General features: G+C 37.1%; 1 protein-coding gene across 1 annotated transcript; it reads right to left on the bottom strand.

Annotated features, from left to right (window-relative positions):
* Positions 1-1283: 1283 nt before the first annotated feature.
* Positions 1284-12106, bottom strand: LCA5L (lebercilin LCA5 like). Its single transcript, XM_063304408.1, is given in 7 exon segments — positions 1284-2067; positions 2372-2492; positions 3937-4031; positions 5935-6028; positions 8151-8288; positions 9917-10461; positions 11683-12106. Coding segments are annotated over 7 exon segments (2187 nt in total). The 3' UTR covers positions 1284-1297.
* Positions 12107-18572: the final 6466 nt, after the last annotated feature.

Raw genomic sequence — 18572 nt, 5'->3', positions numbered from 1 at the left:
TAATGGTCTGAGCAAACCAGTATTTCTGTTCACCATGCAGCTAGAACAGCAGTCTACAGCATAGCATTCTCCAGATGCATCTGACTCTTACCATTCAATCACTCTCACACTGGCTGGGAATGATGAAGGGCCCTGGCTGAGGAATGCTGAGCTATAGTAAGTTAGGCCCATAGCCAAGCTACAGAATAATTAACTCTGCCTTTCTATCCTGTGCCTTAGAGAAAGATTGAAAACAGTGTCCTAGTTTTAAAGGACTACTTCAAGGAATCAAGAAAGTGCTATATATAGCAAGTCTTCCCAGAGAAAAAAAGGCATTAGAGCAGAGCAATTAAATGGCAGATTCAGTTTGCCAACAGTCTGCTCAGCTACCTCCATTGTGGGCAAATTACGGTTCTGTTGCTTTCGTGGCTTCTATTCAAGCAGAAAATTTATAATTTCTTATTGCTGTCCGCAAGCTTTAGATGTGCTTAGGAATATTAACATTATATTGCAGTTTTTAAAAATTTTGCTTGACTTTTTTGTCTTGATTCCTCTTCGTACTAGATGCTGCATTTTGCACTGCTCTATGATGGGAAATAATGAGAACAAAGTTGTTGGTAGTTGACTATTTAATGTTTGAGTTGCCTTTAGGAGAAGAGTGCTAAGGTACTATTTTGAGTGTTCCCTATAGAATTTGGGATTCAGTTACATTAGGAATAATATGCAAATTACAATGAACTATAGAAATTACCATGCACGTAGGCTAGATGAAGTTGCCAGTGCAGTTTGCTAACTTTGGGGGTGAATGGGAGCTCTAATACCTACACCCATGCTTTCAACTATAAGCTGTAGCTATTTTAAAATATGGCTTCAAAAATAATTTCTGTGGTCTTTAAATAAATCCATACTAGATTACCAAAAAACCACACCAAAACCCCACCTCTTCCATGTATCAGGAGCAACATCATCCAAATATTATAAATCATTTTCCTGACTTTAACTAGACACATATATTAATTATTTTAAGAGGCTTTCTGAAATGGAGGAAGAGAAACTACATCAAGTCTTACTTTACATTGCAAATAAGCTTTTCTCCAATCCCTATTAAGCATGTTTCATTACTAGGTATAATGTGATATCACACATTTCATGCAGCAGAATATTAAAATATATATTGTGTTCTAGCTAGACAGAAATATGCGAAATTTAAACTTTGTTAGAATCAATAAATGAATATACTTAATGAGGAACGTAGCTTCTATAATAATTTTTTTCAATTGTTAAAAATACTGTGTATGGGGTGAAAAAAGTAAAACAATTAATTAAGATTGTCCAAGAAGGCAATTTTCTGAAAAACATTTATATGGGCTTGATTGGAATCACCACACTGCAAGCCATCATTTGTGTATGAAATCTCATCATAGGGTTTTTTACTCTGCAAAGTTTTTTTTTCCTTACCCTCTGTGTTTAAATTAGAGCTTGGATGACTGTTATTTAAGATGCAGCTTGGACCAAAGAGTTCTTCCATCAGAGTGTTTTTCTTTTCCATAGCTATGTTAGGAATGTAGTCTTCACCATGAGCTGAGCGGTTGTCCTTTTGTCTTGCCTTGGGAACCTTGCCAAATGATGGCTCATAAGTACTGATTGAATCTCCTGTCTTAAACTCAGCTATTTCACTCTGATGCTGGTTCTTCTGCCTGCTACTGCATGTTACATTTGTGTTGAATAATGGACCTGTTGAGGGGTATCCCTGATGCAGATTTTCAATGGCCTCTGTAAATACATACTGTTTTTTAAATTTAGATGGTGTTCTATATCTTGGGATTACTGTTGTTAATTTGTCACAAACAGCTTCTTTTGACTCTTTGTTCCCTTCATTTTCCTGCCTTTCAACTGCAGATTCTTCCAAATTGATTTCTTTTGGCTGAACGTGACGCATAGAAAGAAATGATGGTTCTGTCCTTAATTTCTCAAACTCTTCTTTCAATAAGTCTAGCCCTTGCCTTTCTCTCCTATTCTTCTGTCTTTCTACATTTTCATATTGGATATTTTTTTCTACCCTTGGGCCGATCTCTTCCCTTTGTAATTCTGCAAAACATGTTATTTCAACAGTAACTATTTTAGGAATATGTACATATTTGTTAGACAAAACAGCAGCAACAAAAGCACATTATTCTATCTAGTGTTACAAATTACTTAAACTGGCACCCTCGATTTAAATAAACTGTCCAGGAAATATGCCAATTTCTCTATTCAGAAGGAGAACAGACATTACATACAGTAACATAGAGCAGTTAGGGAATAAAGCATCATACAGCATGCCACTAGGTTTGAATGCTTAAGCCGAAGGTATGTCCTGTGACTTTATTGGTTCAATATTTATGGTTTTTACCTGTGCATGTCCTATCTGAAATTTCTTGCACTGGTAAATTTTCAGCCAGAAGAACTGTTTCCTGTTCAGTCTTTTTATGTACTTCACATAAGTCTTCTACACCTATATTGGTTCTCAATTCCTAAAAAGTCACAGAAAAAAACATATACCTATAAGTGCATTTTACCTTTTACATGTCTAAGTGGCAACGGCTCATTAAATTTTCCATTAATAGCTTCACTCCCATATCAATTGCAGATTTATTTGTAGGTGTCATCCTCAATTCAGTTTTACTCAACCAAATAAAGTATCTATCTAAACTTTCCCAATATTGTATTAACATAGATTTAAATTATAATCAAAGTTAGGAAAACACAAATAAATAAGGGATATTAGATTTATATCTCACTTTTCCTCCAAGACTTCGACAGTCCCTCCAATTTTTTTTACAATAGAAACACCATGTTATTTGATCGATAGTCACTAACACAAAGTTGCCCAAGGTCCTGTGAGTGAAGGTGGACTTGAAGCTAGAACTCCCTTGTCCTATTCAGCATTCTAACAATATATTTTAATATATCACTATGGCTGCCTTCATAAACAGAGTCCTAAAGACCTTGTTCAAAAGAAAAACAACACTGTAGAGAGAAAAAAGCAACTGTGAAGAAGATAACCATTCCTAACACAACAAGCCCTATATGGACCTAAGACAAGCCAGGAGGGACAGAAAGAATACTGCAGTGCTTGTTTGTTTGTTTGACACTTTTAAATAGCTGCCCATCTCACGTATGTGACCCTGGGCAGTGCACAGAATTCAAACAAAACCATTAAAAACTATTAAAACAATTAGAAACTATAAATATAATCAAAACTATGGTAGAGTTCATTCAAAATCCTACATACAGTATAACTATTCCCTAGCTCCCTATTTCTATAGGATCCCTAAGCCTGCTGACAACACCGAGTTTTAAGAGCTTTCCAGAAGTTAACAGAGTCGGGGCAATCTCACCTTGGGGAGGAATGTTCTAAAGGGCGATCCAGGACTACATGCCCACCCCCATCCCCTCAAGGCAGCTGCACCATAACCTTCCCTGATCTTCTCCACTGGGCATGCAAGCAGATCAGAAACAGCATTGCTTGGAGAATTGCTTAGACGTGGGAGTGTGTGCACTCCAACTTTTTTATGGTTGGCTTTGTCTAAGCATGTTGGGTGAACCAGCCATTATTTCTTCAATAAGCCATAGTTAAAATAAATCATGGATCGGTATAAAATGTTATCACAGCCAGTACATCACCTCATGTCTTGACCAGTTCTTATTAGAGCATTTTTGTAACTATCTCTAGGTTTTCTTCCTGATACAGTAAGTGAACTTAAAGTTGCATCCTTAGCCTCCAGGTTTATGAAACAAAACCTTTTCAGTAATAGTGTTATGTTTACAACATAGTTATAAACTGACTGGAAAAAAAACCCCCAAAATATCTTATTATAAGGTGCATGTTATAAGAAGAAAGCAGTATCAGCAGAAACAAAACTTACAAACAAGCAGAAGTTAAGACTATAAAGGTATTACTCAGCTGCCCCATACCTCTTGGAAGGTCACTGCACTTTCAGGTTCAGGCTTCTGAAGAGTCGAGGTTTCGACACTAAGGTTTACTTGTATTGATTTGCTGACATTAACATCTATGAAAAGACAGAAAAATGAACATGATATATTCATGACTGAGATTAGTGATAGGCAAGTGATATTTTACTTACCTGTCTTACATGATTTAATTCTTATTCTGTCATATAGCTTTTATTGCAATTAATTGGTTATTAATGAAAATGGAGAGTCAGTCTGGTCTAGTGAATAAGGCATCAGACTAGGAGTTTTAGCCCTGCCTTTGGCACAGAAGCAAACTGGGTGACTTTGGGCTAGTCACTCTCTATCTAGCCTAGGAAGAAGGCATGTGGTAGTGGGAGGGCTATTCCTGGGAGGGATGAGTGATTTTTAATTTTAATAAATAAATAAACAAATAAATAAAAACACCAAGAGTATATACTTCCAGTAAGGTCACCTAAGGCATGAAGATCATCCCAGCTGCCCAGCTAAAGCAAGCAGGGCCCTATATCAGGCAGCAACAGCATTGTAGGCAGATGTTGGAGATGGACAATCCCTTCAGAGGCAATGGCGAAGGCATCATTTCATACTGCATGGGACAAGGCAATGGTAAACCACTCCTGTATTTCTCCAGAAAATACAGAAATCAGCAAAGGAGTGAGACAAGGCTGTATTCACTCTCCTTATTTATTCAACCTATATGCTGAATGTATCTGAGGGAGGCTGGACTGGAAAAAAATGAGTGTATTTTATTTTTTTATTTATTTTTCAAATTTCTATCACTGCCCATCTCTCCCGAAAAGGAGTTTTAGTAGTTTTAAATTTGGAGGAAGAAACAGCAATACTGGCTGGAGAATCCTAGGAGTTGAAGTCCAGACATCTTAAAGTTGCCAATGTTGAGAAACATTGCCCTAATAGCTGAAAATGCAGTGAAGCATGAGTGAACCATCCTTTTCTATCTATAGGCCACGCTTTGCCCTACTGAGGGTAGCACGCTGGAAAATAGGCAGAGTCAAGTCTACACATCGGAATATACTTAAGCTTCATGTTTACACTGAAGTTCATCCTGTAAGACAGAGGTAGGAAACTTTTTGATGGCTGCAAGCTGTACATAATCCTTTGTGGATGAACAGAGGCCACAATGCGGGTCAAGGCTATGTTACATACATGCACATTCTTGGCAAGGGGAAGGGGAACAAATGTCATTATACAGAACATGACATCATAATGGAAATGAAACCAATTATATAATTTGCTTCATATTACACACTTTGCTTCAAAGTACATAATTTAACTTATTTGTACAATGGCATGGGGGAACAAAGCAGTTTCAGTTCCACAGCCAGACTTATATTCCAAATTAAAAGGATCTAGAAATCATCAAAATACAAGTCAGATTATACCTAGGTTTGATTGCACTATAATCTATATACCTATATACCACACACGCATACACACCAACACTAAAATCCTGTATCAAAGGACTTTTGAATTTAGTGGGACTTCTCAGTAAATATGCAAAAAACTAACCTCTTTTCCCCTTCTTCTCTCACTTCCAAGAGAGTCAAACTGAAGATTATCTTGTTCAATCAACACAGCAGACTATTAAATAATGAGCTCCCAAAAGACAGTACTGTCATTTAAAAAAAGAAAATAGAGCAAGTGTTTGATCTAGTGGTTAAGGTGCTGGGCTAGAAACCAGGAGACTGAGAGTTCTAGACCCGCCTTAGGCATGAGAGCCGGCTGGGTGACCTTGGGCCAGTCACTCTCTCTGAGCCCAACTCACCTCACAGGGTTGCTATTGTGGGGAAAATAGGAGGAGGAAGGAGTATTAGGTATGTTTGCCACCTTGAGTTATTTATAAAAATAATAAAGGCAGGATAGAAGATAAATAAATTAAATAAATTCGTAATATTTTCTTGACAAGTTAAAGAATTATCATATTTCTTATTTCACATTAAAGTATCAGACAAACTATGCTACCTTTTGGGGAAGAATGTGAATCACCTTTCTCTGGCTGACCTTTAAGCATCCGGTTTGCATAAATATTTCTTATGCCCAGTTCTCGTTCTTTTTCCTAAAGAAATGCATTATTAAATTTCTGTTGATACTACAATTTATTGTATTAACTTCAGTTCTGCAGAGATCATACATAACTGAACTATTTGACTTCCCCAGTATCTCATTTTATTTATCTGTATTTTGAATATTTGCTATGCATAATTTGGCCAAATACTTCCTTTTCTAAAGATTCTGAAGGATAAATGGCCCTTTTTTTGCTGCAGCTGTGAAGTTCTGGGGGGGGTTTCAGCTGAGAAATCATTTTCAGCAAGCTCTGAAGCAAATCTTTCCACAGCTTACCTAAAATTCCATGGTTTCAAAGGAGCTCCCAACAAAACAGCTTTGACAAGACTGATGACTTTCAGAAATTTTGGATGAAATATTCGATATTATCAGAAATTTAACTTCCAAAGCAGAAGTTGATGAACATTTAGCTAATCCATAGTACTTGAAATATAATGCTATACATGTATTTAATGTTTGATTTACTGGGTTATTTGATAACTTAGTTTTACTAGGTTACTTAGTAGGTCTATTTAATAATCTAGGTCAGCCTTTCTCAACCTTTTGACCCCAGAGGAACCCTTGAAATATTTTTCAGGCCTCAGGGAACCCCTGCACATCCAGGCTCAAATATAGGCCAGAAGTTACAAAACTATTATATTCATTTCACATGTAGGCCTATATATATATATATATATATGCATGCATGCATGCATTAACAGTGTTCTTAAACTAAAAATAAAGAGTGAAACTTACTTCTTTAATGTGAAGTTGCCTGAACCTGAAATAATTTTTTAAATCATGACCTCCCAGGGAACCCCTAGTGACCTCTCACAGAACCCTAGGGTTCCCCGGAACCCTGGTTAAGAAACCTTGATCTAGGTTTATCACTTTATTTACTAGGCTTTGATAACCTAGGTTTACCAGATTATTTACTAGATTTTTCATTTTGATTATAATTATTTGCAATTATTTGTGGTCATATCCATATTGTGAAATCTCTTCCAAGGAAGAGGACTTCACTCAGGACTTTCCATGCAGAGGGTTTCCAATTCAGTCTGGCATGAAAAAGGTCTTTCCCCAAACCCTGGAGAGCCTCTGACAGTCAGTGCCAATAAAATTATTCTAAATGAATCCATGGCTTCCTATGTTCCCATATACTAGCCCAATTCCATTCAACATTTCAAGAAGATGAGTAAACAAATTACCATTTTTCACAAACTTCTTGAATTCTAAAAAGTGTTGATTTTCTTGCAACTGTATTATGTTTTATGATAGCGGTATGCTTTAAACTACCTATATTATGAAGGCCAATGGCTGAAACAGCCAATATAATTGATATTTATAAACTAATTATAAACTAATTATAAACTAATTATAAATTAAATTAAATTAAATTAAATTAAATTAAATTAAATTAAATTAAATTAAATTAAATTAAATTAAATTAAATTAAATTAAATTAAATTAAATTAAATTAAATTAAATTGGCACCTTGTTCTATGTAATACTTGTCAGCTTAAAAAAAACTCAGAGTGCCAAAAATCTTCCCCAAATAATCAAAAGCTTTCAGAGTTTGAGCATGAAGGCTAAATTTCATATTTAAAAATCCAAATTTTGAATTTCAACTTGTATGAGTTTCATTCTATGCCATAAGTCTAACGGCAACTGATTTATAGTATAGAATTGCAGATGAATGAATAGTTCTCTAGGAGAAAAGTTTGGATTGAGCAGGTGTTTTATTTTTACAATTCATAAACCAGTAACTAAATCTGACACTGAAGGTCCTTCCGAAATATCTTGATACAAAATAGTTACAGTATAGTTATGTAATTTCATATTAAATATATACCATAATTACAATATTACTATAAACTGCTTTTCAATTTGTTATCAGTTTCAGGCCTTAATTAACATGCTTAAAAAGCATATTATTTTCACACTGGAACACTTTTCATGTAGCAACTTTTCCTACAAATTGTAATGTGCAAATGGCCTACATAAATTAATACATTTCTGCAATCCTATATATAGTTACCTGGCTGGAACAAAACAAGCTAACTCAAATGAGCATATATTGAATAGCACCTTGGATGCCTTCTCTAGTAAGAGAAATTCAGTTTAAGCTTAAATACCTTAATTTTTTGGTTCAGCAACTTGATTTCCATTTGCAAATTTGTGGTGATCGACCGAGCTTCAATTGTCTTTTTCTTCTCAACTGCTAATTGATGACTAAAGGAAGTATTATTCAACAACAGCTGCTTTTCTAGACCCTAAACATATTAGAAATAAACCAACCAGTTTATCTCTAGGTTACTGAACATTTACAACCATCCAATATTAAATTAGAAATCAAAGGTGCCATAGTAGGCAACTGAAATTTTAGTAAATGTTTCTGAAAAGATGAAACTCCTCAATCTCAGTTACAATACTCAGAATTTTTGAAATGGGAGTCCGCAATCTTGTGGAAGAAAAATGTAGAAAATAATCTGTGTAATCAAAAATAATGTCATATGATGCTCACAATCTGTTACGCAGATTAAAGAGAAAAGAAATAGGTAGGGGTCCAGTTACAATATACAATAAATTTTTAAATTATATTTATTGATGGAAATAATACTTCCCCCAATCCTTTAATGCCCTCCTGTTGCTAAATCAAGGTCAGTATAGTACAGAAATATAAGTAAAAGAATATTAGATTCTATTCATCATAACAGTAAAGCAAAACAGTATCATTTATTTCATATACCAGCATTCCAAGTTATACCTTACAGACGATAAACATATTGCTGACATAAAGGGATGTGGGGGAGGAGAGGGCAAGAGTGAAATTTTGCTCAGCTTTGTTTCAATTTTCAAAGAATACATTATCTTTCTTTTGCATGGCTGGGCACCGTTTTAATGGTTGGGATTGCATTTAAATGATGTATGAGGGGAAGGCCACAGTGAGCAGTTGAGGATGCAAACGAGCAGGTCCAAGATTTCTGCTTGTGTTTTTTGGAAGGATGACTTTTTTTTCCCTTTTTGTATCTGCATTAATGCTATTTCAGATTATCCTTACACTTCATGTGTTTCTACCTTAATACAGTGGGAAACTAAAATGCAGTAGTACAGTTTAAAAGGGCTCTAAGAGACAGAAAAAGGGGTTTTGAGGGATGCACATAAACCTGGGAGACAATGGTATTCTCTGTGTGTATTCTGTGTGTGTGTGTGTGTGTATTCATGTCTTTGTTTGTGTGTATATACACGTAGACCTTGCTTAACAACTGCCTTGTGTCGCGACCATTTTAAGTTACAATGGCACTGAAAAAGTAACTTTATGACCAGTCCTCACACTTATGATCATTGCAGCATCCCCACGGTCATGTGGTTGTTATTCAGGCACCTCACAACCAGCAGGCGTTTACAACTGTTGCAGTGTCCCATAGTCACATGATCGCCATTTGTGCACTTCACAGTTTCCGAAAAGCAAAGTCAATGGTTAAGCCAGCAGTAAAATCGCATGTCACAGCCATGTGTCTCGTTTAATGACCTGTGGTGACTCATATAATGACTGAATGGGAAGTGACAAACTTAGTCCACACAGTCACATAATGTTTTCCTTAGCGACCATGTCACTTTGTGAGGAAGTTGCTGGTCCCAATTGTGGTTGCTAAGCAAGGACTACCTGTATATTCATCACATTCAGCATGATGCCATATGGAACTTGTTCAGAGTGAAATGTGTCCAATTTATCTCTCCGTTTCATCTAAGAAACTGTTGGTTTTGACTATGTGACAAAGTCCTAGGTTTTAATATGGAACAAGTCCCCTAACACAACTGGCAATGCTTAAAGCATTTCTTTTCAGAGATCTAGCAGAGCCCTGCTATATAGTTCTAAGCAATGTACACTACATGTTACCTGGATTCTCTTATCACCAGCCTCCATTCTTTGAGCAAGTGATGTTAATCTACGCTTAAGTTCTCCTCTCTCTGCAAGATTCTTGTCTTCAGAAAGTTTTTGCAGTGCCTGCAAGGTGTCCTTTGTTTTTAACAGTTGTGTCTCAACTTCTCTCAGCTTCCTGGATGCATTACGCTCTTGTTCTTGAGATCGCCTGAGAAGTGCTCTCAGAGTCCGTACTTCGCCACACTGCTTGGCCAAAAGATCAGGCAGGTTGGTCTCTGAATTTTCATATTTACTGATTGCTTTCAAATGTCGATACTGAAGACGCTTCAAGATTTGATTTTCCATATTAGATGCTTCCAATTTATTCTGCAGAACGGCCACTTCATTTTTCAGCTCTTTAACTTTATGGGCTCTCGCTGACAATAAACGCCGAGCTATGTTATTGTTCTTCTGAGAATTGATAATACGGTCAGTAGCAAATGTGGTCTTCTGCTGATGTTTCTTTTTAGGCAAAGTTTTACCTCCTACATAAACAAAATAAATCTAGATGGCATATAAGACTGGACAAAGTAAGAATCACATAATTTTACATAAACCTCAGAGGCAAATGCTCAAATGTATTCACTGCATAGGTATACTTCCTTTAGCCTATTTTCTGGAATCCATCTCTGATGCAGCTATTTGTTGATCCACCTATTGTGAATATCATACCTGAGCTCTTGAGATACTAACTTTAAACCCAAGTTAGTAAAACATAACTGCTATATTCACATAACATGTTAAGACAATGGCTAGGTTTCCAGAACACACCAAACTACAAACTAACTCCACTTTAACCTAGTGTGACATGACAACCAGCCTTGGGATGTATGTTTGGGGTGAAATATTAAAACTTTTATATATGAGTGTGTAGTATGTTACAATTTTTTCAACAGAAGTGGAGATTATCAGAAAGTTTCTTAATTCATAGGCATTGTATTCATAGACAATACAGAATTATGTAAGATATAAAGAATTCATGAGGTATAGATTCTTTAGAATAAGATACATATTTAGTAAGACAATCTTTCCTCTTCATTAATGTATGAATGTATTATTCTCATACATTCATACATACAAGTTATCTAAATGTATATTTACGTATTTTCTTATCCACAAGAATGGAAAGCCACAGCTGCTAACTGGTTTGAGGAAGCTTGCAGCAGTGTAAGTGATGACAGATCACCTTCAACAATGGCCTTCTCTTGCCAGGGTATATAGTAGTATTGTCACTTTGATCCTGGGGGATGGCATCTAGTTTCTCACAACACCCCTATATAACAATGAGAGCACTGTGAGAAATTAAAATGGGAGCTGCCAGAATACAGTGAAGGGAGCAAGGACCATCATGTTAATTTCTCAGAATTATGTTGAAGTGTTAACTCAGAGTTGCACTGAAGACTGTCCAGTATTCATGAAGATAACTGGTGAACTACACCCATTTTTCACAGGCTACTTCCTCTAGATCAGTTGCACTAGAACTCCCATAATCTAGAGGGAGGAACTATTGACTGAGGGTGTTGAAAGCAGTACATTAATATATCTCGAGATCAATGAACCATGCACAGTTTAAATATTTTTAGCAACATTCATGTGGCTTCAAAAATATAGTATTTTTTGTATACTACAGTAATAGCACAACTGCTGGGTTTTGAGCAAAGGCTTAGCTGTAATTATTTCAGTTGTAATCTGCCAACCACAATTAATGCAGTAGTGATTTGTATGACAAATTGTCTTCTTACCTTTTGCTTGGAGATCATTTTCCTTTTTCTTCTCTGGTAAGTTCTGCCCTTTAGTTTCTGGCTGCTGTTGCAATGGGATGATGCAGCTGCTACCACTATTGCTTGTGGAGGTTTCAGAGGAATCTGTGTGAAAATCTTCGTAATAGTAGTTCTGAGAACTTGCACAGTTGTTCTGTTCTGAACAAATGCTGTTGCTGCTGCCACTGACAGCCCTTCTTGAAGCATTATCATGAAAGTCATTGGAATAGTTAAGCTGAACACTTCCACAGTGGCTGGAACATTTGCTACAGTTATTAACTTTACTGGTTTTGGTGCTCTTACTAATCCTACTAGGAGAATCACTTGGGCTTCTACTTTTTCTACACTGTCCACATGTATTATCCTCTTGGACTGTATAATGAAGGAATATGTCATCGGAAGCCATCATTCCCACCAATGGCAGGAAGACTGTCAATTATATTTTAAATTACCCAAAGAAAATGGCACTGTAGTCAGATATAGGAACAATGTGTTATGTCACCACTTATTTAAGGCTTCATCCTATAGCTTTAAAAGTTGTTCGTTCTGATTCCGCACCAAAAAAGTTCACCAAACTTCTGCCTCTTGCATTATATTATTCACTTCCTGAAGAGCTGATGTGTCAATTAATATATTATTTTCTTAGCATTCTCTTCACAGGTTGCAGTGCCTCCAGAGATCCAAGTTCGTTCAAGGATCTAAAAAGACTAAAATAATAGTATTACATTTCACAGAATGCTTGAACTGACATGGAACATTATTTCTCCCACCCAGCTACTTATGGAAAAAATTATATAAAAAAAATATTTTTCTGGGTAAATAAAGGTCAAAAATTGGCAAGTTGCTCCTTGCTAGTTCAGAAATCCTCCAAGATTCAGAACTGCCCTTATTTCTACACATTTTAAAAACAAACTGAACTCAGTGGTACCATTTATATTTTACATGTAAACAATACCCCATACTGAATTTCCATCACCTCTAAGAAAGACTGAAATCTTGGAAAGCCTGTTAATTGGGGTCAAACATTGAACAATTCAGCATAATATGGTTTGTTGGGTTGTGAATTAATATAACATGTGAATCCAGCCACTGCAATTTGTAAACCATGATTTATGGTTTAGCATACTGTGTTAACTCCAATTGTGGCTTGGTCAGCAACCTATGGTTAATACTTAGCACAATGTACAAACCAATCAAGGTTGAAAATACTGGGATGAGTGGAGCAATGGTTTGCTTTAGTATAAAGTGTTCCTAAAACATGCTTACCTTTCAGTACAGTTAATTTTGAATATGAGCTTCTACATCTTTTAAAATACAGTTTTATTGTACCATTTTATTGTACAATTATCTTGCCTCATCAGTGGATTACAGTGGATGGGGTTATCTTCCATTTGTAACCTATCCTGTTTCTCTTTTTCTTTCCTGTTTTTTTTTTTAACTACAGAAAATGTGTTAAGGAAGAAAGACTTAAAATAGGTGCACAATGCCTTTTGGTAAGCCCTACCTACTTGATTGGAACAGTCAAGCATATGGCGCAAGACGGAACAGCATTTTGTTCTGTTATACATAGGGTCGCCATGAGTTGTAAATGACTCGATGGCCACTAACAACAATAACACCACCAACTTGGAACCTCTTATTTCAGGTGTGTTTGACTTCTTTTGATTTGAGAGCTGAACCAGGCTTCGCATATGGCTATACTGAACAAACAAACAAAAGCAGCACTCCAAAAATGGGCAGGGCCTATTTTTCAGAGGAACTTCAATTTAAAGGATAGTTCCTTAAGCACCTACAAGGCTTATAAGCACCCATTTTTTATTTTATTTTATTTATTTGATTTCTATAGCTGCCCATCTCAGCAAGTGACTCTTTTGTCACTTGCTTTTGTCCCCTAACCCCCACTCCAACAAAAAAACAAAGACCCTATATTTCTTACTCCATCCACTGGGGAGGGGGCAGTGTTGCAGAAGTGCAAAAAAGATTCTGGGAGGCTACATACAGCCCAAGATCATATTTTTTGCATCCTGCTCTATCTGGAAGCAATGAAAGTAAGGTTTGGCAGCATGAGTATCAGCGGAGTGTATGTGCAGGACGGCAAATGATTAAACATGTGTTACAATGCAAATTCTGCCCCTTTTATATCTGCATTGTTTCTATCTGCATCGTCGCATTGCACATGGGCATATATAAGAAGTAGAGCTTGCATTATGATGTCACAATGTATGTTTCATGATTTTGAAAAACTTCCAGGTTCAGTGGGTACCTTGGTTTAGCAGTCTTAACTGTCAGAATTTGAGTGGAGCATTCACAGTCCTATTCTTCTTTTCAAAATAAGCACCATTGAGTTCACAGAGATTAATTTCCCCATCCAGTTAACCATTTACCTGGAATAAGCCATCAAACTCAATTCTCAGTAGAAGTTAAGGGGAGAAAAGTTGCATGATACTTATGTATCATATATACATATACAGCCAGCTTTAGGCAAGATAGTGGCAGAAGAGAGAAAAGTATTGAAAAGTGACATTGGATATCAAAAGCAGGAACAAAAGGCAGGTACAAATATATCAGAGAAAGTTTTAAAAATGAAAAAAAAATAGTGTGTCGGGGGGGAAATGAAACAGACGGACAGAGCAGTCCCCATTACTGAAATAAACTCACTTGCAAATAAAAAATATCATTAAGGAAATTATGAGAAAGATAAATGAATAAAGCAGTTGGAAAGAAGGTCTTGAACCCAACATCCTTTATATACTCTGTGTGTGTGTGTGTGTGTATTTTAAAAGAAGTTTTAAAAAGAGAATGAACAAACAAGCAAAAGGAGAAAAGGAAAAACAAAAAAAAATGATGCAGAGATTGTTCAGTTAGTGCTCAGGATATTGTTGATGAGAAATTAACCATAAAAATCAAAGTACATTAAATTATTTTAACAATATAGGGAAAGATCTGAGTCTCTGAGCTAAGTGCCAAAATCTCCACTGTTTGTTATTTAAAAATACACACACCAAAAAGGAGGAGGAGGAGGAAGGAAGAAAAACATTATAAATATTAGTTTCTAACTTTCCCTTTGTTGTACTCCAGCTGATGTACAGTATTTATAAACATAAACATTTTGGGGTATTTCTGATTTCAGTTAGTTAGTTATTTAATTGAATATATGTGACATAGGAAAATGTATTATTACAATCCCACGGTTGCAGCGAGCCATGCCATTATGTCCATATGTAATGCTACAGTGGCACGAATGGCTACTTTTCTGACTGGCAGTGGGATTTAACAGAAGTTGACAAAATAATTCAGCTTAGAAAGGAAAGGCAGGCTACTCCATTTTCCCTGTCCCTAGGAGGAGCTCTTCTACCATGCCTTTATCTTCCACGTGTTTTCGCTTGCCCTTAACTTGTATTATCTTTGCTTCCCCACAACCAGAACCAAGGAGTCCTCGATTCCCTAGAGCACAGAATCCAAGCGCCCGCTAAGCGCCCAGGGTTAAACTTCCCTTTCCCCGATGCCCAGGCAGAGGTTTCTACCCGTGGTCGTGTATTCATGTTACCTGGTTCCGTGAGCTGCATTGGCGGAAGAAGTTGTTTTCAGAGCTTTGCTACCATGGCAACTGGAGAACTTCTTCTCTGAGCATCATGGGACTTGTAGGACAATGCTGAATAGAACGAAAAGGACAGAAGTTAAGGAGACGTTTTCATAATTCCATCATTCCCAATTTCCTTCACGCTCCTCACCGTAGTCATTCAATAAACTATGATTTTCTACTGAGCATAATGCTCCTTACTCCGGAGCTATGCAAAGAAGCCAAGCTGTTTTTCCTGATTCAATCAAAACAAGCGAACAGAATTAAACCCCCAATTTTTAGAGTACTTTAAAAAAGATTACATCTCACACAGGGTAAATGCCTATCCTATCAGGAAGCCAAAGAAATATATAATGATATGCATGCCTACTCTGGTGTAAGTTCCACTGAGTACAATGAAATTTGCTCTGGGGTAAATGTGTGGATTGGAGCCATAAGGCTGCCGGCTAGAAAGAATTTTAAAACGTACGTTAAGGCAACACCTTTAATTGGCCAATCCAGGATCACAAAATAGTGCGCCAGCCTTCATGTTTTTCAGAATTGTTCATTTGGCAAGGTGATAAACTAGAGGAAGAAAGGATTTTTGATTGATTACAAGCCATCAAGTCATTATCGATTCTTAACCATATATATAGATTATCTCCATGATGATCTGTCCCTAACCTGGTCCATCAGGTCTTCCAACGGTGCACTCATCGCCACTGTAACTGAGTCCATCCACTTGCTGCTGGCCGTCCTCTTCTTCTCCTTTCTTCCACCTTTCCCAGCATTAGAACCTTCTCCAGAGAGCTTGGTCTTTGCATAATGTGTCCAAAGTAGGATAATTTGAGCCTGATCATTGGTGCCTCGACTGAGAACTCAGGGTTGATTTGTTTTCTTGGCTGACCAGGGTATTTTCAAGAGTCTTCTCCAACACCCAAAGGGTCAATACTCTTAGGAAGGCACTGGCTAATTTTTAAGCTTTAAACTTGCATTTAGTTACAGACTTCAAATGGAAAGTTGGTGGAAGGTGATATAGCTTTAAATTGCACTAAGATGCTTCCAGACAGGGTAAAATAAGCAAGCAAGAGGAAAATCTCCCATTTCCATCCTGTTTTTAAGAAAACACAACCTCAGTGAACAGAAAACAGAGAAACTGAAGGGTTTTTATGTGAATGATGTTGGATGAACATTATTTTAAAATATGGTAATATGTTACTAGCAAAAAATGAAGCTGAATTTGCTGCTTTACCTAGTTGTAGCTGGAGGAATGTGACATTTCATCATAATTAAAACACAATGAATATTTATTAGAAAGCAATTTTATTTGGCTGCTGAACTCAAGAAAAGCAAGATGACTCCTTTTCTCTTTGCTGCATTCCTTTTCCCTCCCTTTGCATCTAGGACTCCAAATTACACAGATCTCCTCTCAGTTTGATGAGAACTATACACAGCAGCCTAACCTTTAAGTCTACTCATTGTTGCCAAGAAGCAATGTTAGTGGTTAGTCTTTGCATTTTTTTCCTCACTGACATCTCTACAATCTGAGCAGGTATATGTTTTCTTTTCTTCTAGTAAGAGCTGCTACTCACATTTTGTTTTTAGAAAAAGGGAAAGTAGTGTGTGGCCATTCAAAAGATGCAAATCCATTCCAACTCTGTGCATCAAATGGCCTTCCTGAAAAAGTTTGTTAATATGCTTTTTATTCAGAGTGTAGTTGAGCAGAGTGCAGAATGAATCCCAACTCCTTGCATTCCAACGGCTATCAAAAGGCAATTCTTTTGTTTGGCCACTTGTGGGCAGTCCATAAAAGGCAGAGTGTGTGCAGTTCATAATGCTCAATGTAATGAATTTCCATGATCATTCTTAAATATTATATTCCTGTAGCTATTTGAAAGGAGTCAATGTATCTCAGTGGCCATTCTCATTTGTTTTACCATGTTCCAATTTTGTTTCCCAGTATAGACCAAATCCACACAGTCAGATAACCCTGCTGTCATCCTGTGCCAGAGCTAGCAAAACCCCATCCTAAATTTGGCTGTCCCTACTGTGCACACTATGTCACATGCCTGGAGCAAGTATATGTACTGTTGATTATACAGCTAGAGTGTGTATCAGAATACAGGTGGTCCTCTCTTAATGACCATTAGTTTAGTGACCAAACCTACGATGGCACTGAACGAATGATACTTACGACCAGTCCTTGTAGTTGCAGCCATCACAGCATCTCCATGGTCACATGACCACGATCCAGGTACTTGGCAACTGGCTTGCACTTACAATGTTGCAGTGTGCCGCAGTCATGTGATCACCATTTGATCATGTGATCACCTTCACTGCCAGCTTCCAACAAGCAAAGTCAATGGGGAAGCTGACAGGAGGTTGCAAATGGTGACCATGTGACATCTCACTTAATGACAGTGCTGGATTCACTTAATGACAGCAACAGGAACTACCATTGCTAAGCAACACAGTCATGTGACATTGTGCTTTACAACTGCATTGCTTAGCAATGTAAATTCTGGTCTAATTGCTGTCATTAACCAAGGACTACCTGTAAGGAATGGGTTTGGCAGTTCGGATTCCAAGTCTGGCTAACATCAGCCACCTCACACAAGACTATCACCAAATGGTATGCTGACTGCTTTTTAGAATTCTTTTGTAGTTCTTTCTGAACATTCTGTTGGCCATACTACCCATAGAAGTCAAGTGGTCAATCCATCAACTGCTCATCCAAAATATCACTGTAAAAAAAAAAAAAAAGGAAAACGACACCATGGTTCAGTTTCCCACACTGGCAAAACAAGAATGAGCAACAAGGGCAGTGGTCAGGGACCAGAGAAGGGGGCAGGCCAGGACCATATCGGCAAATCCAGTAGGAGCCGCTAGATTGCTGACTCAGAATACATTATTGCAGGTGCGTCCCCCACTTGCAATGCAACCTACTTTGTCTGCATGGAGTAACTCAATATGTGATCAGGCAACCATAAAAACATTTCACTGGCAAAACACCTAAGCCCATACTTGGACTGCCTTAACCTCTGGCTGACTTCAAGACACAGGTGAGAGCAGGTGGGCACATGCTTAAGGAAGATTTGCTGCAGTGTCCTTGCATCAAGATGGCCATAATTAGTTAATTAGGTGCCATCAAGTGGGGTTTGACTCTTAGTGGCAGTATGGGCAATGCTTGCTGTCCTGACCTTAATGACTAAAGTTACATCTCCAAGAATGCCAATAAGGTCTTTGATCTCATCCATCCACTTTTTCTTCTGTATTCCTTTTCTTCTACTATTTCAACTGTACCAAGCAAAGA

Source organism: Candoia aspera, chromosome 5 (genome assembly GCF_035149785.1).
Source record: "Candoia aspera isolate rCanAsp1 chromosome 5, rCanAsp1.hap2, whole genome shotgun sequence".
Taxonomy (NCBI): domain Eukaryota; kingdom Metazoa; phylum Chordata; class Lepidosauria; order Squamata; family Boidae; genus Candoia; species Candoia aspera.
Note: the sequence above shows the minus strand (reverse complement) of the source record. Positions and strands in the feature narration are given on the sequence as shown.